We start from the raw sequence: 23,723 nt of genomic DNA on the forward strand, positions 1-23,723 counted from the left end.
TACTATCTGTCTCACTAAACTTATATTTAAAAAAAAAAAGGGAAAACCATTTTCTTTTCTCACCTACAGCAGTCTTCTGATGCCTGTTCATCTAATTCAGTTAAGGTTCATTACCTGAGGGGAATTTGAAGGCACTTAGCAATGCTTTCTTAAACAGCTATTGTTTTCAATGCCCTACTGTAAAGAAAACTCTCAACCCTGCTTTACAAATCTGGCTTCAAGAAAGCACAAGTTCTGGTAATCACAGCAGAAATGAAAGACAATGTGGTAAAATGGTGATTTTTTTATTAATTACATACAGTATTTATAGTTTTTATTGCACTCCCAAGTTAGTTAAAAACAATAGTGCAATTGACTATACATATTACATAAAAAGGTACCATGCAGCATACAAACAAGCTTAACACTAAGCAAGGGCATCTGCCTTTTTCTTTTTTTCCCATTTCATACATGTAGCTTTGAGCTGCCTGCAGCTGCAGTAGAAAAGACGAAAGACCTGCTTCTGAGCATAGGACGTGACTGACAAGGCCTTCCATGGTGAGGAAACAAAACGGTTTTGAGGCTGGTTATTGCAAAGAGCTGTATAGCAGACAGCACTGTGGGATTATCTTTACAAATCATATTCCTACATTGTCATTACTACAAAAAGTAACTTGCAAAACAAAATAGGATGTCTGATAGTTATGTTTAAAAACAAATGAATAAACATGAAAATAGCTGAATATAATTTAGGAAATCTGTCTGCATTGGGATTATTGTAAAAGCTTATATATATTTAAAAAAAAAAAAAAAGATCTTTGGTCCATTCTCAAACCCAAAACTTGGCAAAACTTTGGCTTCATAAGAATATTCAAATAGTGAGCGCAAATGAGCTACATAGGGATTAATGCACAAGGTGCTTTAAGCAGCAGAACCAAAAGAATTTAAGGCTCTGATCATTTAAAGCAAACATATTAGAAAAATAGAAGGTTGGGTCTGCAATTAAGACATAAACAGTTAATAAAAAAATGTGACATCTGCATAAATAATACTACAAAACATCCATGGCCTGATTAGAAAATGTTTTGCTTAAATATCTGGGGACATTTGGGACGCTAAAAGTTAAATGTGGAGACAGTTCCTCAAGGATCTGCAAGTCTGATGGAGGCTAAGCTTTGTGGAATTTCTTTCATTATATATACACATAGTGAAAATAACATTAAACAAAGCACCTGTTATCTTCAGGAGAAAGAGCTGCATTAGGATAGTAAATGACTTAAGCAAAATTATCCAATCAGTCAAGTGTTATCCAAGTTTCACGTCCAGGACTATAGCCAAGACAAGCAGCACAAAGAAGGACGAATCAGAGCACTTAATGGTATCGTGTTGGAAACGGCTCCGAAATTCTTTGATTTCTCTGAAACACAATTACGCCAGACCCTGAATGTGTCATCAAGGAAAAGCTTTTCTGTGATCAGATCCACTCACATACCCCAGTAGGTAAAGAGGCAGTATGGCTGTGGTAGCCCAAGTGACTTAGCTACAGAGCTCAACATCTGTTTCCAGTTCCAAGTTCACATGGATCACTGCATCAACAGTTCCAGGTAATGCAAGCCCAACTGGGACTTTATGAAAACTGACTGTCTGATGAACGTGTCAGCATAAGGGCATGTGAGAGGGAGCCTGAGTGTATATGCCTGTGTGGCTGGGAGACAGAGCAAAGACAAGGGAGGGTGTGTGTTGGTGTCACTGAATGTTCTCAACCCTATTCCAGCAGTGCATGAGGGATGACTGCCTTCTAGGAAAGGCAAATCCAATATGGCACACCTTGAGAAAGCGAGAAGGGGGAGGGTAGTGTATTCACTCGAAACTATAGCTTTAAGAGGGGAGAACCACAAGTTGTCATTGTCTCAACTCTTGTCGTCTCTTCTTGACGTGGTAAGGCCAACATCTCACATTGTCGAGGGAAGTGTGTGTGTGTTGTGTGTGTGTGTGTGTGGGGGGGGGGGTTATTGCCATGTAGGGCAGCGGAGCTGGTTGTATGACAGAACGGGGAGGAGGCATCAAACACCTCATCAGAAACAGCAGTGGGTTTCTGTGTGTTTTTTGGGCTCACTTGCAAACCAGAGCCCCTTACATTCCCATCCCCTCCTTACCCCGTTCCCATTCTATAGCCAGCTCCTTCAGCTGGAAGGCTCAGCGAGGGTTTATTTTCATGGATGGGGAGTGAAAACAGCCCTTTCTTTGTTTTGGCTGCTGCACCGTTCCCAGCGGAGGAGGTGAAGCGTCCTGAGGACTGGGCCTCTTAGGAGGCCGCAAGTAGGATGATGATGGGGGTTGAAAGGGATGGGGAGGAGGGGTTATACGTGTTTGGGTTCCTCTCAAACGGGATGCGAGGGCAGCTCCAGGAGTGTGGGTGTTGGTGTCGAAGCCAGGTGATGGAAGCCCACTTCTGTGCTTTCTGTGATGGTGATGTCTGGATCTTCCCCTTTTCCTCGCTGGCGATGGATGGCACTGAAATACGCATTCATCAGCTGCATGATCTCAGTCAGCTGGGATGGAGGGAAAGAGAGAAAGAGAGGGGTCAAATTGGTGGCAGTCTCAGTGTCTGTCTGGCACTGTCACAGGAGGGTGGAGACAGATGATTTCATCCAGCTGTTGGAAAAACCTCCAAAGGCAGAGAATGATGCTGTTTGGCATTTACAGGGGACATATAGTACAGTACACGCTCCATCAGAATATTAAAAGCGTTATTTATGTCTGGATATTTCATCATTCTTTAAAGTATTTTTGTGTTTTGCAGCTGTTTCAGAAAAATGTCAGGAAAGTACTGTGGTGAATGTCAATTCCTTTAATGAATTTAATGACAGTTACTCATCGGTCCCACTAAAGTTTCCCTTAACATGACCATAGCATGATAAAAAAAACCACCTGCTCTTCAACTTTAACAATAACCTTTGAACCAGCAACTAATATTACATACATCCTTAACTCCAAACCTAACAGTAATCACCCCCCTGCAAATCTTCCCTTTTTTCCAAAAAGTATCAGTGACTCAAAATCCTTCTAATGTCAGAGCAATATAAAGACTTAAGTTCATAAAAGAAGAAGTCTTTCTGAGCTGTACTTCAATTTGCCTCTGTGTCCAATAAATAAATAAAAGCCACTTTTGTGCCCCATGAGAGATCACAGAAGGATTTTTTGTTCCGTGTGGGAAGATGCAAGGAAATCAGCCCAGTGAAAGGCAAGATTTGTTCTCAACAGAAAAAAAGGGAAAAAAAAAGTCTGTCTGGAAGAGCATCCATGTTTCTGAGAAATGTTTAGCCTAATATTTTAATCTAACCACCGCAATAAAACTCACCCCGATGCTATTTAATACCAGGAAGTTTAACTTGTGGTGGTTACCATTGGTTGAAAAAAAGAGGCAGGTTGTGTGCTCCCTATTTAGATCAAATTAATGAGTGTTTTTAAAGAGCTAAAGGGAGGGAGAAAGGGAGGGAGAGGAGGGGGCGGAAGGGGGTGTATTATGAGCTGTCTTTCTCTTATGCTGCAGGTCTCTGTGATCCGGCTCCTTGGCCCTGCACGGATGCTACAGCTATGCTGGAGATGGATTTTGTGTAAGTTTATTAAAGAAAAAAAAGTGCCTATGAAAAGAAGATTTCCTCCTCATACCTTAGTGGTTTCAAATGTTAGATCCCGATCCCCAGCTGTGATCTTGAAGGTGTTGCTGTCAGACACCCCGTAAGAGCAAATCTGGCCATAAGGGAAGGACTCCAGGGCCTCTGATTCTCCCTGCTTGTAAAGGGACACAGATGTAGCGGCTACACCCAGCCACAGCTTCTGGGAAAAACTCCCTGTTGAACTCTGCAGGCAGAGAGATGCAATCAGGGCAGAGTTCTCCAAGTGTTTATCTAAAGAACCCAATGGTTTTTAAGGTCTGAGTTAGAAAAGGTAAAGTATGACTTAGCAAAACTTACAATATAGAAGTCCACTTCATAAAGAGTGCATCCAAAGCCCGACCACTGGCGTGCAATTGTGAGGTAGGCAGCCATACTGTCTCTGCGACTGTAGCCAGCCAGACCTTTCCAACGCTCCAAGATGGATGCCATGACAGCAGCTGCCTCCTCCTTCAGCCGACTCCGCAGGCGCATGTCCTGCTCCACCTTCTGTTTGTGCACGGCCGTAGCCGTGTGGCTCCACAGCGTCCCAGTTAGGAGTCCTGTCGGGAAGCGCTGCGTTGTGGGACAGCCCTGAGCCGCCACCTGGCTAGGAGGTGTTGCTTGTGGAGCCGAAAGAGACATGAGAACCCGAGCTTCAAGCATGTCACCAGGGAAAAGCTCATCCAGGGGCGGGCAGGGGGCGTGTGTGCTGAAGTCCCCCATCAGGCACTGCAGCCTCAGGGCAGCTAAAGCCTGAAGGTCCTCCTCACAGGCTGGCAGCTGACCACGTACCACCATCTCATGGCACTTCAGCACAAAGGCCAAACCCAGGAAAGAGACAGAAATTAACAAAAAAAAAAAAAAAAAAAGGTACAGTTTGTCAGTAATAACCTCAGTCCTATCATCAATCCTTTTTACCCCACCCTGTTTTATTTGTCTCATAACTATTTTATAGGCGTTCTCAGGGAAAATGTTATAGTGAAGCCGGCCTTGGCTGACTTTTGCTTCTGCTGCACTCCAGCCAGTGCTCTTAGTCATGTTTTTTATGCAGTGCATTTTATTGCAATCACAGCCCGTTAGATAACTGGCTGTGATTGCGGATGGTTCTGTAAAAACATAAATAATCCAATGAAATAGGAAGAATGAATCACAGCGGGGCAGTAAATTATATCTCATTATGAACACCATAGCGGTCACTCATAACAAAGACTTTGCTACAGGAGAACACCGTCCCTTCAAGACTTGTGTTCTGCTTCATTACCTGCTCAAAGAGGAAGAAATATTCTATGCTGTCCACCGATATGCTGTCAGCGTCCAACAGGCAGTAGAGCTTGAAACACAGTTTCCATTGGGATTTAGACTCTGACTCTTTGGTTGTGAAGCTGCAAAGAGAAGGGACACAAAGAGTTAAAATTGGGACAGGGAAAAATATTCTAATAGGCAAAAGGCCATACGAAAAGTCTGAAGGCTTCCTGTTAATATGTTACAAGAATTTCCCTCCTGAATGTGTAATATTGTAGTTTAGTAACCTGCTGGTTTCATGTTTACCCCATCACTCAATCCTGCAAGGACACAGACGCCCAACGCTTGTTCCATTTTATTCCTGGATGCCTTAGTGTTTGATTCAAGATTTCCTTGTAGAAATAAATGACATCAGCTTCACCTTTGTTATCTAAGCCAGCTGGTTTTGCTGACAGTCATAATAACACAAGTCCAGTTTCACAGCAGGGTGCTGTGTTTGGCCGACAAGACCAAGCAAGGTCACCAGCTAACAAGAATACTTGTTACTTAAGTAGACTAGATAAATAAAATTCATTGTTGGGACTTCTGTGACAAAGTTCTGATTTCTGGTTAACGTTTGGTTATTTTGACAGTGTGACTGACTACATGGTTTTTATTGTGTCTGACTTCCTTACGCCGTCTGCTCTGTTTTACAGGGGGAAGCGTGAATCGCTTTTTTAACCTGGTCAGGATGTCTGCGATCAGAGTGCTCCCTGCGATCGCCTGCTCCCACACTGCATTCTGCTCATACAGTGCAAACGTGTTTTTGCTTTCTTGTAGGCCCAGCTTCTCTTGCATCCTTCGAACCACCTGATGGAAGAGGATTAAAAGAGACAAGGCAAAAGACTAAGTCAAAACAGAACAGACAGAATTTAATATCTGTGATTGTAAATGCTCCCAAACCTCATTGGCAGTAGTGTGTGAGCTGATGTAGATCTGGCACAATCCAGGGCCAGGATAGTGCACCGTGCACAGCATCTCCTGTCGGTTCATCAGCATCTGGATCTCCTCCCAGGATGGCACGCACTCCCGACACTTAGTCTTCTCCAAAGCCTCGCTGATGAATGATGCATAGTTATCCATCTCAGACTCAGGACTTTGGCTCTGGATTCTGCAGGAAACGGCAGAGTGTGAGAAAGAGACATTAGCAAGTGTGTATCTGTGCAGACTAAAATGTGTCATTAAGACAAACTGTTTCAAAACTAAAAACAGAATTTGTTCATGCTAGTGACACATAATCTGCAGAGTGTTACACTGTGATTATGGACATTGCGTCATCCTTTTGATTCAGCACCGTTCTTTATTTTCTTTTGGTTGGCACTGCTAAAAAGTCAATGAGGCGAGGACTGACAAATGTTCTCACTTTAGCTGTTAAGGACTTAAAAGACTCAACATCCCTTAGTCCTTCAAAGAAAAGCAAAATGGCAAAGAAAACATGTTTGACTTTGGGTACCACATGAAATGGGAAAAGGTGTTTCCGCTCCTGTGAACCAGAGTGACCTGCCACTTCCTCCCAATGGACTGTCCAGAAGTTGTAGGTGAATGTGCGTGCAGTTGTTTAATAAAAAATAAAAAAAAAAAGACACGGGAAGGTGAAACACAAAGGCTGCAGACATCACACTCCAACTGGAGCCTGAAGTCTCACACACTTTGTGAAAGGTGTGAAATGTAGCCTGACAGAGTTATGGGCTCTGCCTTGTGTAAACACAGAGAGACAAACAGGGAGGAAGCAATTAAATGCAAATGTTTATCTTAAAATAAAAAACATGCAGGACAGAAAGAGGCAAAGAAACACTTTGCCAGACACAAGGAAGCCTACTTGTACACTCCAATGTCCTTCTATCTCATAACTATATGACCACAGGGTGGGATTTGTCCTGCTGAAACATAACTAGGAATGTTCCACTGGATCTCTGTGATCCTTCTCTTCTCTTTGCCCCCTTTCTGCTGTTTCCTGCTCTCTTGCCCCCTCCTCTCCTCTGCTTTCTTTTTTCTAGCCTATTCCCTCTGACAGCAGACATTCCCTGGGGGTTTCTCAGGGCACTGGGGGAGTGAAGGAGGAGTGTTTTTGGGCCCACTGCCCAGCTCCAGTCTTAGCTCTGCCCAGCTGCAGCCTTAGCACTGATCCACTGAGAGAGAAAGTGCGTGAGAGCGACAGCGAGACGTATCAAAACACAGAGCCAGCAAGTTCCACAGTGTTATTATGAATTGCCATTGCATGCAACTATTCCATTAGCTAGAGGGCGATTCCCAGTACAGAAATATAGATAGAAAACTTTAGTGGTTTGATGGCACAGTGTGCTAGGAAATCTAGAGCAGGAGATTAGCACTGCTAACAACTTAGATTGCTAAGCTTGACAGAGGGGCTAATTCAGACCTGCAAATCCAGTCCTCAAACACTGGATCTGACTGGGAAAGCATGTTAACAATGTGAATGCATATCATGCTACTATATCTAAATTGGTAGTTAGTGAAAGTGGCGCCTGCTTTTTGTCCTGTGTCTAGACTTCACATTCTCCCTGCTGCTACTCACCACCACTGGTTCACCTTCATCTCTAAGCTAAACCTTTTCTCCATCGCAAGCTCTGAAGTCAAATTCATTCTGACTCTACTCAAATTTGTGTAAAATCATTTTAAGGATATTTTAAAAAAAAAAAAAAAAAAAAAAAAACAACTTCCAAATATTAAAGTTAACTGGCAACTGCAGCCCATTACCTCAAACTGTCAACATTTTGTGGGTAGGATGTAGTTATTCACCACGAAACAAGTTTCCCATGAGGGCAAATCAGAGCCAGAAAAAACAAGGAAATCCCATTTTTCCACTTTAATTAAATGTAAGAAATGACGAGAACAGCTTTCTCCAGTCAGGAAGATTTATTTGTTCTAAATCTAACACGAGCAAATCCACCCAAAATGCTGAACTCTTTGCAAAAGCAGTAGAAAAAAATTTGATTGTTTTGTAAGTTTTTTTTTTTCCTGAGATCTCTTACTGAGCAGTAAAAATGATCAAAATAAACCACTTTAGGATGTACTTAAACTATTTTTTTCCAAACACACACTGAGCCTAAACAAAAAAGATACACATCTCACCTTTTGAGGTGGAATCGCAGGTATTTAAGAATGTTGGGCCCAGGCAGGAAGGTGCAGCTCATGCAGGTGAGAAGCTGCCAGTAACGAAGATGCGCAGCAGTGTACGGGGAGGGCGTGTAGCTAGTCTGCTTCACCAGCTGACAGTAGACCTCGTCACGGAGGGGTCGCAGGTCCAGGCAGGTCTGCAGCACCCCTTGGATGATGGGAACTGGCTCCCTTGCAGACTCTAGCTGCTGCAGGCAGTTGAAGAGCTTCACGGCCTCCTCGCGCACCGAGCCGTAGCCTTTTCCGCTGTGGTCTAAGAAAGGAGAATAAACAGATTGATAGTGTTATACTGGAATGCAACATTTGGTTTGAATCATGTTTGTCACCATCACTGAGGGAATTTAAAATGAATATGACATCTTACACGTGTGCTCCAGACTGCCATAGGGGAATGGCAGCAGAGGAGCATACAGAGGGCCCTGGGTGTACTTCAGGATGGGGTTGTGCTGGTAGATGTGTTCCACCACCTCGGGGTTGAACTTATTTTCCTGTGCATGCAAGAACAATTCTGATAGCATCAATAAACAACACTAAACAAATCTCACATTCTTTAATTTTGCCTGGAGTCAACCTGAGGGAGTCAGCAAGTGCATGATTGACTGAGCGTGTTTGTCTGTCTGGGGTGACTGAGGTCGATTTGACCAGGGTCACTATTCGGCTCTGGCAACTATCAAAGCGGCGCAAAGGTGAAGTGATGACCCAGCAAACCTCACCAGGCACGGCTGCCGGGGTATATTTTATCTGCCGGTGTCAATGAGTTTAGCGGTGCGTGCGTTTCTGTCTTTCACTGCTTATGTGTTTAGATGCCTTCCAGAGGTACAGATGGCTTCCATGCTGCTGTCCTCCAGCACCTGTTGCTCATTAGTAACATTGCCACTGCTCTGGCTCTCTCCTGACTCTGCAACCCCTCTGGTCCTGCCACCCTTTCTCTCTGGATACAAGACATGCCAGCTTTTCTCGCTCCTCAGTGGAGTAAAGTTGACACATTCTTCTGAAGAGCTTGGTGCACGCTGGAAACAGTTTGTTTGAACTGTGGGAATGAGATGCTGCTCTTTTGGAGAGCCTCAGTAGGATACAGAGTTACAATGTTTCTGTAGAGAAACTGCCACCAATGTCTGATGATATTCATACAAGTGAGAATAAAAAATTAATAATCTCTTATTCCACTTCTGGCTTTGCCTATTCATTTCATGTGCTCCCATACTTACTTGTAACCACATTTAGCTTAATTTAATTCAAGTAATTCTTTAAATAATTTCCAATTTAAGAAGCACATTCAAAGATAAGTGAGCATCCTATCCACAAAAAACTGCCTGTGTTTGATTTTTCGATCAAATGGTCACTTAAGAGCAAATACTTTGCTTATATGAAAAAGTGTCTCCTTCTTTTTAGGTGAAAGAAAAAGAATAACAGAGGTAGAGGTTTTGAAAGACTATTCAAATGAATAAAGTGCTTTTTAAAAGCAGGCAAAGCTTGGCCCTTCTTGGCAAAGCAGACAAGGGTAGATGAAGACAAGCAGATTAACCACTTTCTATGAGATTAGAGACCCTCCTTAGGAGATTACTGACACAGAGGGCTAGGCAAAGGACTGCTTATCTGGTCATGCTGCTTGTTGCCGATCCCTCTTCCTCCTTTTCTGCCAAAAAACAGCCCCTTTCTTCACCCTGGGCGCTGACTGATGCAAGACAACTCATCTGTCTACACAATGAGATTTCAGCACGCTGTGTTCTCCAGTAACTCCTGGTCTAAAAATATAGCTATCGCTTATAAACACTCTCTCAGCACATGGAAAGGTTTAGGAAAGCATCTTTTCAAACCCAACAAATCCAATCTTTCCTGAGTTAAATGACTGGAAATACCTTTATCTTCAAATGAAAGACTTCTGTTTTGATGTCATTCAAAAGAAAAATGCCACAAGAATAAACTTTGGACTTGCAGTTCAGTGTGATCGTGTGGTTTCCATGGAAATAGAAAAGTGTGATAAAATGTAGTGTGATTGTCGTTTGTGTTTGGTGGATGTTATCACAGGTAGTTTTGAAGTGGCTATGTGTATGTATTTCTGTGAGTTACGTGCCCCACCTCAATGTCTCGTATCAGAAGCTGTGTCGGTGTTTCCACAGGGGATTTGGTATCAATGATTTTCTGGATGGCACAAGCCCAGTGCACAGCTTCATTGAAGTGCTTGGTGTACAGCCTGTAGCAGTGTTTCCGTCCATAAACTGTAATGCTCCAGTATCCTGGAAAAGAAAATTATATAGATATGATTGGTATAGTGACTAATGCTGCACCTGATCAGTGCAAAAGAGAACTGCGGAACAGTCTTTGTATGGGACACCCTGCATATCAGCTACGACTCCCTCTCCCTGACTTCCTCTCTTGGTTTCACTGAGGATCAAAGGTCAGCTCAAGAGGAAACTCAGGCTACACCTAACCCAAACAAGAACAGTTATTCAGCAGATCTGTTTGGACACAAGTGTTAGCTTCCCTGCCCCCTCCAGAGTAAGTCTCTTCTAGGACATCATGCAATAAAAGTGCAAGAAAGGCATGCTTCCTCCTTGTACAGAGGAAGTATTAGACATACCCCAGGCAGCCTGGCTTGATGTGCAGCCCCATGGTTGTTATCAGGCTTTCCTGCTACGTGACTTGGCACCACATCATTCTTTGTTTGAGTTCTTGGTGAAGTACAAACCCAAAATTAAGAGGTTTTATAAACAGATTTCTAACATGATGGTATTACCATTGTTCTTTTAGACCATCTAGTGTCCTTAACCGCTGTAAGTTGTCAATGATAATGCAAATGTGGCTCTTATAGGGAACTGATGTCTTTTTTGTAAAAAAAAAATAAATAAATAAAAACAAAACACAGAGGAAGTAAAGATTTCACGCAACTCTTATGTGACAAATTTCTCAGAAGCTTAGGAGGAACACAAAGCTATTCAGAAGAAAAATGGCCAGTTGAGCTTGTGACAAAGTCACTGCTCAAAGCACACTTCTGTCCAGAAAAGTCCCTTAGTATAGTGGGTGACATGTTTGAGAAAGGCAGAAACTGAGAATAAGTTATTCCTGTGTCTTTCCCTGACAAACCAAGGACTTTCCTCCTGATTCGTTTTACTCTTTTGTTTCATTGATCCAAAAAAGGGAAGGGAGATGCCTGGGATTATTACTCAGATGAGTGGTTTCTAGACCAACCTTGAGCCACATTTTTGGACAAAACCTATTTGGGACTTTCCAAATTTACTCAGAGCTACAGCATACATGGGAAGGGGAAAACTGGACCAAACTACGTCAGTTATCAATCCCCCCCCCCCCCCCCCCCCCCAAAAAAAAGACCTGCTTCCAGAAAAACACCACACTGGGAATTATCTTAAATCTGACTAGACTTTGAAGAGATTACGGAAATCTTCGTAGTCACACGAGTGCCTCTGCTACTTGCTCACCTGTTTCCTTGTACGTCTGCTTGTCTGGCCAAATGACGGAGCAGAGGTTGGTGAGGACCAGCGTGCCCAGTCTGCGAGCGCCTTTCTCCGGTCCACTGTAGTAGTCGAGCGAGTCCTGGCTCAGTACAAACCAGTACCGCCGCTGCTTGATCCAGCTGCCTCGCACCTCCCGTAACAGCCAACCTTTAAATAGGACACACACCAGCATCATATGACAACCTTAAAAAAAAAACAAAAAAAAAAAAAAACACATGCCATACATGAACTGCTTTTTCATCTTTTTAAAAAGACTTTTCATATCAGTAAATTTAATATATTTCCTTTTTTCTTTTTTAGATGGTTGTTTAAAAAAAAAAGTAAGATGCCAACTTAATGCACCACTTTCTCTTCATCCCAATTTATTAATCAAAAGAATCTGACTAAATCTTGCCTTATAACTGATGGACAGATGCACCTTGGAGCAACTTTGCAAACACACAGTTGTGAATCACAAGAAACATCCCAGTACTCTCCGACACTTACACACAAAAACAAGCATTTCCCTTGAAAGGTTTGAGCAAATAATGGAGCTACTAAAATCAGAGCTGCCACACCATGTCTTCACTAAGAATAATCCCTAAGGCACGTAATTGTCTATAAAGGTTGTTGCAGTCTGTGTGTGCCCGCTTTGTAGAGTAAATACTAAGGGACGAAAACACAGCCAGCTAATGGTGCAGGCATTAAGTGCTGCATATGGCCATCAAAATGAGCACTTTTGAGGTTGACAGGGTAAGAAAAGGAGACAAGAGCGTGGAGCAGTGTGACAAAGAGAAACAGAGTGCAGCAGACATGCTTCTGTACTTGCCAGGCCTGTCTCTACAATGCTAGACTGTTGTGTTCCCAAAGTTCTGAGGGTTTGGAAAGATTGCAACAGCCCAGAGCCACTGTTCCCAAACAGTGAACTTTTCCCCCCTCAGCTAAGTGTGCAAATTGTTCCTAACAAGTATTTCATCTCCGGGTAGATAAATGAGCGAGTTTGGCAGAGCACTATCCAAATGCTGCCTGTGAACAAACAGACAGAGGACAATTGATGAGCCCTCCTGGTAATGGTGGGGTCAAAGTTCATGTAGAGAGCTGATGGAAAGACTGCAGACTTGTTGCAGGGAATACTTGGTACTGCTGCACACTGGTAGTGTGGCAAATGAGTGTACAAGGCTTGCACAAGTCTGATCGTGAGTGGTTTTAAAGGAACAATTAGGCAACATACCTTCAGCCTCTAACCCTGTGAAAACGGTAATGACGCCACGACAGCATCACAACTTCCTCTGCGGTTAGCAAGCTGTGTGCCACCTGTCAGCCGGTGCTCATTTCGCCTGAATCTGCCCCCCCTCCCACTCTCCTGCTCTCACTCTCTTCCTATTTACTTTCATCTGCCCAATTTCGTCTCTCTCTTTGAAACTCTGCCTCAGTGAGGTTTTCCCAGGCAGCACAAAGATCCCACTGCTTTTGCTGCAGCTCAAAAATAAAAATAAAGAGAAGAGTGGGTGAAAGTTAAGCCTCTCAGGCTAGGTTTCCTCTTATACCGCGATATGATGTAAGTGGCAGTTTAGAACCTACCATAAAGACCCCAATATAGCCCAAAGTAAAAACACAGGAGGTACTTAACACCACATTAGAGGGGGTCAGCATCAAAACCCAAGGTGAAATGGATAAATAAAAATCACGAGGTAAGTAGAGCTGTGCTTGCTGACAGACTGGATGTGGGTCTGTGGAGCAGACAAACTGTCTAGGTGAGAGCGTCCAGAGAAGGTCATGAGTGCCACCCTGACGCCTCTGTCACAGACACAGGACGTCCCACAGATGCTCTTTTTGGGAACTTTAAGCGGTGTGATAAGAAAATGTGAAGAAGGATAGAGTCAGAATGAGAGCAGCAAAATATTGAGACCCCCTGTGTACCCCCTCCCATGGTTTTCCATCTGGATCCCATCTCTGTAGCCTGCTAATGTCTCCCCTGGGGGCCACGGCTCGCCCTTAATTTGTTTCATTTGTGACCCACGACCCCTCAGCGCCCTGCCCCCTCAAACATAGATTGAGAAAACAATCTTTGCGTTTTTCCATGTTTTACTGCTAGCTTCCTATTCCTCTCTCAATACTGAATTATGAATACTGCTCTGTATACACGCACACACACATACGTATATACATATATATATATATATATATACATACATATATATATATACATATATATATATACATACATATATATATATATATATATATATATATACATACATATATATATATATATATATATATACATACATATATATACATCTATATATATATATATATACATACATATATATACATCTATATACATATATCTATATACATATATATATATATACATATATATATATATATATATATATATACACATCTATATACATATATATATATATACATATATATATATATATATATATATATATATATATATATATATATATATATATATCTATATATCTATATATCTATATCTATATCTATATATATATATATATATATATCTATATATATATATATATATCTATATATATCTATATATCTATATATATATATATATATATCTATATCTATCTATCTATATATATATATATATATATATATATATATATATATGCAAGCAACTTCAAAACATGACAAACACTTTAAAAGCATTTTAACCATAAAGTAGACCAGAAATTTAGAATTAGTTTAATGACTAACACCCCCCCCCCCTCCCACACTCCACCCTTTTGTTTTAGACATATCCAGACAGTTAAGCCGCAGTTTACTGGAGCGTGCGGAGCTGTGCATCATGCAAGGATTAATTTTAACTGTAAATCAACAAAGGTATGTCAATAAACCAATGTCAACATCTCTTTCTGTCACTACCTCATGGGTTTTTATAATTCATCCACACATCATTGGTCTATAGCTGCGTTGTTGGTGGCCTATTTAAGATATTGGGGCAAAATTCATCCAATATAGCCTCAGGATGTCCTGCTGTTGATAAAAAAAAGTAAATAAATAAAAAAAAAGAAGAAGCAAAACATGCACACAAGGGGTAAAGGTCTTAATGGAGGCAGTCTACAAAACCTATTCTGGTGCAGCAAACACAAGGGAATTATCTAACACCCTCAGGTGCCCTTCGGCTCTGGTGTTTGATGACCTGCAGTAAAGAACGGCAGTGTAGCTGAAATGTCTAAGTTTCTTCTAACAGTGAGGCAGGCAGAGCTGGGGACGGCAGTAAGAGAAGAGTCCTAGCCAGGGGGTCCATGGCAACTGCTGTCAGAATTAGGCAATCTGACTGCCGCCACTCCAAACAGGACACAACATATCCAAGTACTGGCATTTCACTGCTCCAAGGGGGGGCAAATTTGCACAGAAATATCGCATGAGGTCACTCCTCAAAAGCATTAGACAAGCAAGACATGATCTCTAATGCCAGTAGCTACAGAAAGGGGGTTTTGGAGGGAAAAAAAATGGTGGGGGCTGATGTGCGCCACATGTTGTCAGAAAGCGGTTGGTTAAAGTGCATCATCATCAGATTCAATAAACAACCATAACCTAACAGGTATATAAATATATACTATACTTAATGACATGAACTGCTTCGCACAGAAAAGAGCTCATTAAATGAATGAATTATAGATTATTAATTATTATTGGAATTAAGCTGAATTGCAGAATGTAAAAGACAGAGTGGCTCTTTTTCTCCAAACATTCCAAAATAAGTTTTTAAAGAGCATCAATGAAAAACAAACATTTAAATGTTGAACATGTTTGCTTACATAGTTAATAATCAATTTATTGATTAATCAATTACTAATTCTTTCATCATGATCATGCTAATTACACTCATGTGAATGATTTGAAGGGTGACATGATTTAAGGAAGATTTAAGTAATCGTGGTGAGTTGCACTGCATTTTCTGTGCAAGTCAGACTCACCTTTCACCAACAGCTCCGGCTCTTCCTCCAATCCCATTTTATTCTTCTCAATGATGAGGCTCTTCATCTCGTCAGGTGACTGGGCGACAGTGTGCCTGCATGGAAGAGCAGAAAGCGAATGTAAATAACTCTGCTTCTCTCTCTCAACTAATGCCTTCCTTTAAATTCTCCCTCCCCATTGGTTAGCTTCTGTAATTGGCTCAGAGACGCTCTGTTGGCTGTGGCTCCAGCTGCCATTCGACTCCTTGCCAACAACCACCTTCTCTGATACTCTTAAGTCAGTGGGGTGTTACTCAGGGGGGCGACTGGCAGAAGTGCCACAAATATCTGTCCTCCAGCATTTTCCCCACTTTCCTTCCCTGGCAGCACACAAGCCCGCAAACACACACTGTTACATACCACGCCACTGTGGACAGCTCGTCTCTCTTTTATCACTTTGGCTGGCGAGCCGAGCAGGCGACTGAAAATAAACGTGACAAGGCGACGCCGGCCTGACTCCCAGCCAGCCAGCCAGCCCACGCCGGTCAAAAGGAAGGCAGGAAGGGTCAAGAGGTCACAGCCTTGGATAGTTAAAACCATAAACATCAAAAACATCTGTAAATCTGCTGAACTGCTGCTCCTTCTTTCTCTCGTTAATGCCTCGCCATCTTCGCAGCTCCCTCCAGATGCAGTGGCTGCTCGGTATCTGGTCAGGCAACACTGAAGACAAATTCATACTCGTTATCTCAGGCTAAGGCCCATTTCCAGTCTAAAAGTTTGTTTAGGGGGTTTTATCTCTTTTTGTTTATTCATCCAATTACTTGTTTATTTTCTTTGTTTCCTGGGTCTAAATAGCTTGTTTATAAGTGACAAAACCCTCGTTCCTTCCTGTCCTCTTCCTTCTCCTGGGATCCCTGCTGTGGAAATTAATCAAACCCTAACTTAAGGTTATTGTCCTATATTTATCTATTCCATCATCAGCTAATTTATTCCATTATTGATCTAATACTTACAGAAGGTTCCTCCTCACAGAAACTAAAAGTGATCAATAAGTCTGAACATAGCCTTATCTGCTTTGACTCAGCTTACAGGCCATTTTCCTTTGTTTCTGCACACTCTGAGCTGATTCTGTTTCTTCTGTAACTTATCTGGTCTACACCTGTGATACAGCTTCTCAAACACTGTTTATTATGCTAACATTTTGGGCTCTTTATGAAGTGTATTTGCAGTGGCTGATTCTAACTGACCAGCATCTCCAATTTAAGCTTAAATTCAGCCAGCGAAACTTTAGATGGTGTGCAGATTTTTCCGTATGCATGTATAAATTGATCCAAGGCATCACCAGAAAGCAGAAGAGAGACTCTCAGGAATCTGTTATATTATACCAAGTCACGCTGTACAACTAAGCCTGCACGCTTGCTATAGCTGTGAACCTCTGCATGTACAGACCCTACTTAAATGCATTAAAATAAACACAGAAATATGAGGACATCACTTATTTTGGGTTGTTAATAACCCCTGCCATATAACGGAGCCTCTCGCTCAGACAGGCGGGATTCAGACAGGATCTATATACACAGAGAGCATATTAATATTGTAGTTCTTGGATTTATGTGTGCTATTGTTATGTAATTTTCAAACCTTAGTTTAGGATACACTAATATTTGACCAAAGCGGCCGTCTCTGGAGATTAAAAAACCGAGCACGAGACATTTCCTCGAATGACCAATTGAAGCTGAATCCAAAAGTGAGTCAATCTCCTCACAGTCCCATGTTAACATTCTCAAGCAGAAATAAACATGTTTACAACCTGTTACGACAGCTTTGGTCTCTACAGCCAATTTCCCTGTCATGTTCACTTTTTTTTTTATTTTTATTTTATACATCTCACTCATTTAATGCCCCTTCTGAATCCAAAAGCATGACGGCAACAACCATGTGCCAAACTAGAGATTTTTTAAAGGTGGCACATCCATCTCTTATAATGATAATAATAATACATTTTATTTAAAGTGCCTTTCAGGGCACCCAAGGACGCTGTACAAAACAAATAAGAAAACATTAAGAGTTCAGGAAAATAAAACATAAACAACACAATTAAAAACCTAAACATAAAAGGCAGAGTGGTGAGAAAGTGATTAAAAACAAGGTTACAAACAGTATGGTGTTCCTAAAAGATGGGTTTTAAGTTTGGAAATGAAGATGAGGAGAGAATCGGTATTGCGGAGGTCAGGAGGAAGTGTGCTCCAGAGCGACTGAAAGCTCTGCTCCCCATGGTGCTGAGACGGGCAGGAGGGACAGAGAGATAGATAGAAGAGGAGGAGCGAAGACATCTGGAAGGGGTGACTATGTGGAGAAGGTCTGAGAGATAAGTTGGTGAGAGTTTATGTATGGATTTGTATGTATAGAGGAGGATCTTATATTCTATCCTGTACTTAATGGGAAGCCAGTGGAGTTCTTGCAGGATGGGAGTGATGCGATGAAAGGGAGGAGTTCGGGCGATGATGCGGGCAGCAGAGTTCTGAACCATTTGGAGTTTGTGAGGGGATTTTTGTGGGAGGCCAAAGAGGAGAGAGTTGCAGTAATCGAGACGGGAAGTGACAAGGCTATGCACAAGGATAGAGGTGGTGTGGGGGGTGAGGAAGGGGCGAAGACGGTTGATATTGCGCAGATAGAAATAAGCTGAGCGGGTGATGTTATTGATGTGTGAGGTGAATGATAAAGTGCTGTCGAGGATGACACCCAGACTCTTGACCTGAGGGGAGGGGGAAACTGAGGCGCTGTTGATGGTGAGGGAGAAACTGTTAACTTTCAAAAGGGTGGATTTGGTGCCAATGTGGAGAATTTCAGTTTTATTACTGTTTATAGACAGTCTATAATTACAAATAGCACAAGTCTGAACCTCTAGTCAAACTGGCAGTTGTAGAGATATAACAGAAAGCTTACTACACTGGAAGATTATCAAAACAATCTTGGACCGTGTCTGAAGATTTTGAAATCTTTGTGGAACATGAAATCACATTTTCTTCCCAAAACAAGCCTCTCTGATTTTTTAACTTTAAATCATTACTAAACCAAAACTCCTGCTTCTTTTGAGCCATGACGAACAAAGAATTATGAGGACACTCCAGCACCATGCCAAGTTTGAACTTTAAGCAGCACATAATGTCTGACCTTTAAACTAAGTGTTGCTTTGACAGAGGTGATTGAACAAATTTCTCCAAAAAGTGAGGTCAATTCAGACCACAGCAGTGTTACACCTAAAGATCATCTCTTATTATAAACTATTCTTGTAAAGATCTTCACAGTTTGCTGTTTTGTCATACTGGTAATGACACATAATATTAAATAAAAAAAAAGTTCTGAAATGACTATAAATAGTCACAGATAATATAACAATCAAGACAAGATAATGAATAAGTGAACACTTTCTGATACTGAAAAAAACAATAATTCATACACATCCATAAACTTCTTTAATTTTTTTCACTTGATTATATTTTGCCTTTGTAGAGACAATGTCCACATATTGTACTATGATTTGACAGAAGTTTAGAGCGTGTGCCATCTCACCAGTAAGACATATACTGATATTTACACATCTTCACACATCCATTTACAATGACTCCAAAAGTAGTCAAACAGACTCTGTGTTTGTAGAGATATACTCATTTCATGCAATTTTTGAACAAAGGCCTAAAAAATAAGCTCAAAGAGTTAAAGAAATGCATGTATAAGCTAAAACCACAACATAATTCAGTAACGTTCTTTCACAGCCTCCTCATTTTGCATTTTTTCTTTTCCAAGAGCAATCTATGGTGCAAGGAAATAAAAGCTAGTTAAAAAAAATAAAACAAAAAAAACAAAACATGTTTTACAGCTTGAGGCAAATGTTAGAGCATAATTGATGTGGTAGCTTTGGATCTCCACAGCTGTCCAACAGCTCCACAACCCCAGCCCAACCTCTAACACCCCCCTCCAACACACACACACACACACACACACACACACACCTCCCTTTTAATGCTACCACCCCCACATTCCCAGAAGCCCCGGCAGAGGCCGTGACGGTGGGGCCTTTAGTGGGCAACTTCCTGTGGTGTGCAGGAAACAATTTGATATGGGGATTAGACATCATGAAGAATAGAGTGAGTGCACATCCACAGATAGCACCACCCTCTCCTAATAAGCCCTCCTTTCTAGGTGTATGCACTCAGTGAGAGAAGCATCATTTAAAGTCACGTAACACATCTGTTCAACTTGAAATGTTTGGGAAAAATAGTGCATTCTTCTGCTCTGAAGATCAACATATTTTGTTTTTACTTTGAGGAAAACCAACATGCAGCAAAAATGAAGAAAACTGACATTCATAGAAGGAAGTGGGGGAAAAAATCCAATAGATTAGCTTAGACTAGAGAACAAACTTCACTTAAAATAGATACAAGAAGAGACACTTTTTGAGATCTGAACACCAGCACACAGATCTTATTTCACGATAAGTCTAAATGATAGACCAACATCCTGCACAGCCACTGATAATGTCCCCTACACAGAAGTGAGAGGCCATATGGTGTAGAACCAGTTAAGCTCAATGATATAGAAGTATGTACAATACAGCGAGGGGAATAATACGATACACATTTATCCATCTCTTGTCCTTCATACCATTTCTATAAATAAACAAAACAAACAAGCAAGGGACTATCAAGAAAAGGAACTAAATCAGACAAGAATGAAGTACTCAACTTAAAACAATATAAGTTAACCTAAGTGACCCACTTTATAAGCTCATAATTATACTATAAAAACAACATGTTGAAAGATCCTGAAAACCCTAGCACCTATCAGAGAGCATCCACAGTTTTATTGTATCCCATACAATCTTTCTAGATCTCCACAAAGATCAGGTTTGGTTGGAAGAAGATTTACTGGTAATTGCATGACGTCACCAAATTCCATGTATTGAAGAAAAGAACAAGTCATAATGCTGTCCCGCCCTAATAAGTGCAAAGCAGGAGTGTCAAAGAGATGTCAATCCTGTATGGTGTGTGATTATCCACAAAAGCTTTGAGAAGACATCTAATCAGTTAGAGGTGAGGACTGCGAGGCTTGCAGGGTAATGGTTGCATGGTCAAGGCAAACAGTGCGATGTAATTACTCGAAAGTTTCTCCATTTACAACCCTGCTCTGATCTTGATTATGCGATGAGTAACATGCATTTTAAATGATGAAAAATAGCAAAGAACTTCGGTCTGACACAAATGCAATGTTAATGTCAGTTGAATTATAAACAACAGAATAGAAAATAATCATGTCAGCTGCTGGATTTCTCCTCTGGTTTGTGCTGCTGTTTTAAGCTACAGATTGCTTTGTTTGAAATGTCTCCACTTTATTTAAGAAAATGGCAGCTCTCCTGATACAAACAGGCAATTTCAGGAATGAGACTGAAACCTGTGTGCTTAACATCAACATACAGATGAAGAACTGCAATAGATGGTTGGAAAAGACCAAAAGCACAAATGGTCAACTATCACATGTCCATCGTGCAGGTTCCTATTACTCTTAACTATCATTGTAATGATAATTATTAGGTGATTTTGCTATTATAAGTCTGATTTGAAGAGAAAAACTAAAACACGATCTGCTTACTGCACCTGTACTGTTGCAACGACGCAATTTCGCCACTGAGGGACAAGTAAAAGTTTTTCTTATTCTTATTATTTAATCTGTGCTGACTGAAAAATCAGCAGTGCATGACTAATGATAAAGGTTACAGCTTAAGTCCAGAGGAGAACACTGTGCAGTGCATGTGACAGTGTGGCTGTTTCACATATTCATGCCAATGTCTGTGTGACGAAAGGGCTGACAACTTCAATTTGTTAGAAAGAAAATAGTTCCAGTGTGATGGCAACAAGATTTGTGGAATTTCCTTTAGAAACAGGGTCATGACTATACCTACAGGTCAAAATTAGCTTTATGTACACCATGTACTGTATAACACTGCACACAAGCTGCTCTAAAAGAATAACACTATGAGAGTAGTGGGCTACAAGCGGGTAAATGTGAATTACAAGGTTTCTTTGCTTTCTACATCAAATAGTAACAAAAAATTACTGTCAAGAGTTCGACTTGTCTATTTATCTGGACCACCATCCTTGTCTCGATATACATGCACAGGAGGGGAATCAAGTCATTGACTGAAGTATGTCCAACACTACAACGCAGGGCACTGTTAGAAGAATGTCTTCAACAGTTTTTCAAACTTTCTCTATGAGAGATCATCATGTAAATACAGCTGAACTCACGCAGAGGCGTTATCTTTAGGATCCTTCAATGGGGATCTGAAAAATCCCAAGTTGACGCAAACAGATGCAACAAAAGAGCATGTGCGAAACGCATAGGTCCATCTGAGTCAAGCTGAGTGTAAACATGATTCAATCCCTAACGGCATTATCTGCGTGTGTTAGTCGGGTTTTGAGAGCTTTAAGTTAGCATGATTTTACTCAAACTAACATGTTTACCTGCATTTTAAGAGTCTGGTTTTGGTCCAACTGTATGTATACATGCTTGGGCTAATACCTTTATCTACACAACAGAAGAGAATTGTTCCAAACAACAGCATATAAGCTGTTCCGATATGCTGCAAATAGGTCACCGCAACTCAAATTTTCATTTTTCAGATCAGAGTTTATACAACAACAGTGACACACTTAAATCCAGTATGACCAGCACAATGGTTGATTAGTTTGTGACCCTCAGTTGGGTGGTAGCTGCAGGAGTGATGAGTGATTGATTTCAATCAAGGATCTAATTACAATGTTGAGACACTAATTAAGGTGTCCTTGCTCTTGGGCTTTGGTGACCGCACTGGAAACGTGTCCCAGCATACAAAGCCGTTCTTGTGGTGAAAACATGCACAGCATTAAAAATGACCCATGCCCAGTTGTGTCACAGAAATATTTCTATAATGTATATTTACATAATAGATTTGTGTCATCGATGCAAAACGGCAGCATGATTTAAAAAGGTTTTAAGCTGGTGTTCCAGCTTTGTTAACTCTCACCTCTAACACAAATGCCACACATAAGCAAACATCCAGGATGGATCAAGATTTATGAGAGAATTTTAATTAAAATGCTTTAGGGTTCTACTGTAGCACTTAATAATCAGAAAGTCTCTTTGCAGAGATGCATCTCTTTCTCTTTGCTGTCCCTATCTCCTCCCACACTGTGCATGAGCTGCCTAAGTGGGCCTCTGGCTGAAACTGGGCTGGTGGGAAAATGGGAATGTGGTGATTAAGATTGGGCCTATATGACCTCCCAGCTAAAAATACACTGTTTAGTCAAGACCACTGCCAAGAAATTCTGGACTAGGCAGAGGGAAGAGGAAAAAAAGTCATGTTTTGAGACCAGAGGAGGAGAGGTGTGTGACAGGAAGTCTAAGTTTGTGACTGAAGAAGTGTGCGTTGTCAGCAAGAAATCTTATGACAGAGGGATGCTTTTGTTTGAATGAAGTCATTCGGAGTGTGAAACATTGAGATGAAAATTAAAACGTTCCATATAGCATTCATTTTATAATGTAAACTGAAATAGCGTGTAATGGTTGGATGGCTGACCGACAAGATGACAGACATCCAGACAAGCAATTACAAGGGGCCCACTTTTAAGTTCCTCTTGCAAACACCCACCGGTTTCATGAATACATGCCATGTTACACGCATGCATAGATTCACTGACATGAAATACATTCCTACACACTGTTCTCCTTCAGTCATTATTGCCTTTCAGTCTACTTGAAAAAGAAAAAGAGAAAAAATGTCACACTTTTTACTCTCATGAACTGTCGGAGAGGGGAGGACCTCATGACAAAGCAGATGAAACCAATGATGAGGAAAAAAAAAGATGAAGCTCTCAAGTGTATATTTTCATTTTGGTACAGTTTGTTCTCTGCCTCGGTCAGGTTATGAGAAGGAACTTGAGAGTGAGGAAAGTGAAGAGAGGATGAAAAAGTAGTGATGATGTTAGATAGAGCACAACAGCTAGTAGCTTTCTGTAGACTGAAAGGAAGAGAGACACTGGAGTGTCTGCCTAAAGAAACGTGCACCACCTTCACAATGAGTCTGGGACTGGCAGAGCTCAGCGTTAACAAATGTATCCTGTGTTCTGCTAAGTGTCACTTAAAAACTCTATAAGCAGACTTACAGATCAGGCTGTACACTTCTGATGATAAAACCTCAACCATAGTATGTTAGACAGAGGGTAAAGTTATATAACTTC

The 23,723-nt window shown here is 41.2% G+C and overlaps 1 protein-coding gene across 2 annotated transcripts in view; it reads right to left on the reverse strand.

Annotated features, from left to right (window-relative positions):
- Positions 1-268: 268 nt before the first annotated feature.
- plekhh3 (pleckstrin homology, MyTH4 and FERM domain containing H3) overlaps positions 269-23,723 on the reverse strand; it is a 33,269-nt gene continuing 9,814 nt past the window's right edge. For both annotated transcript variants that reach the window (XM_041998307.1, XM_041998298.1), the window contains exons 3-13: positions 15,469-15,563; positions 11,492-11,674; positions 10,134-10,291; positions 8,419-8,542; positions 8,010-8,307; positions 5,823-6,030; positions 5,602-5,729; positions 4,900-5,020; positions 3,957-4,445; positions 3,652-3,843; positions 269-2,531 (exon numbers count right to left, since the gene is read on the reverse strand). In XM_041998307.1, the coding sequence (XP_041854241.1) occupies positions 2,361-2,531; positions 3,652-3,843; positions 3,957-4,445; positions 4,900-5,020; positions 5,602-5,729; positions 5,823-6,030; positions 8,010-8,307; positions 8,419-8,542; positions 10,134-10,291; positions 11,492-11,674; positions 15,469-15,535 (2,139 nt within the window). In that variant the 5' untranslated portion in view covers positions 15,536-15,563 and the 3' untranslated portion in view covers positions 269-2,360. The remainder of the gene's footprint in view (positions 2,532-3,651; positions 3,844-3,956; positions 4,446-4,899; positions 5,021-5,601; positions 5,730-5,822; positions 6,031-8,009; positions 8,308-8,418; positions 8,543-10,133; positions 10,292-11,491; positions 11,675-15,468; positions 15,564-23,723) is intronic.

The sequence above is a fragment of the Melanotaenia boesemani genome, chromosome 2 (assembly GCF_017639745.1).
Source record: "Melanotaenia boesemani isolate fMelBoe1 chromosome 2, fMelBoe1.pri, whole genome shotgun sequence".
NCBI classification, from domain to species: Eukaryota; Metazoa; Chordata; class Actinopteri; order Atheriniformes; family Melanotaeniidae; genus Melanotaenia; species Melanotaenia boesemani.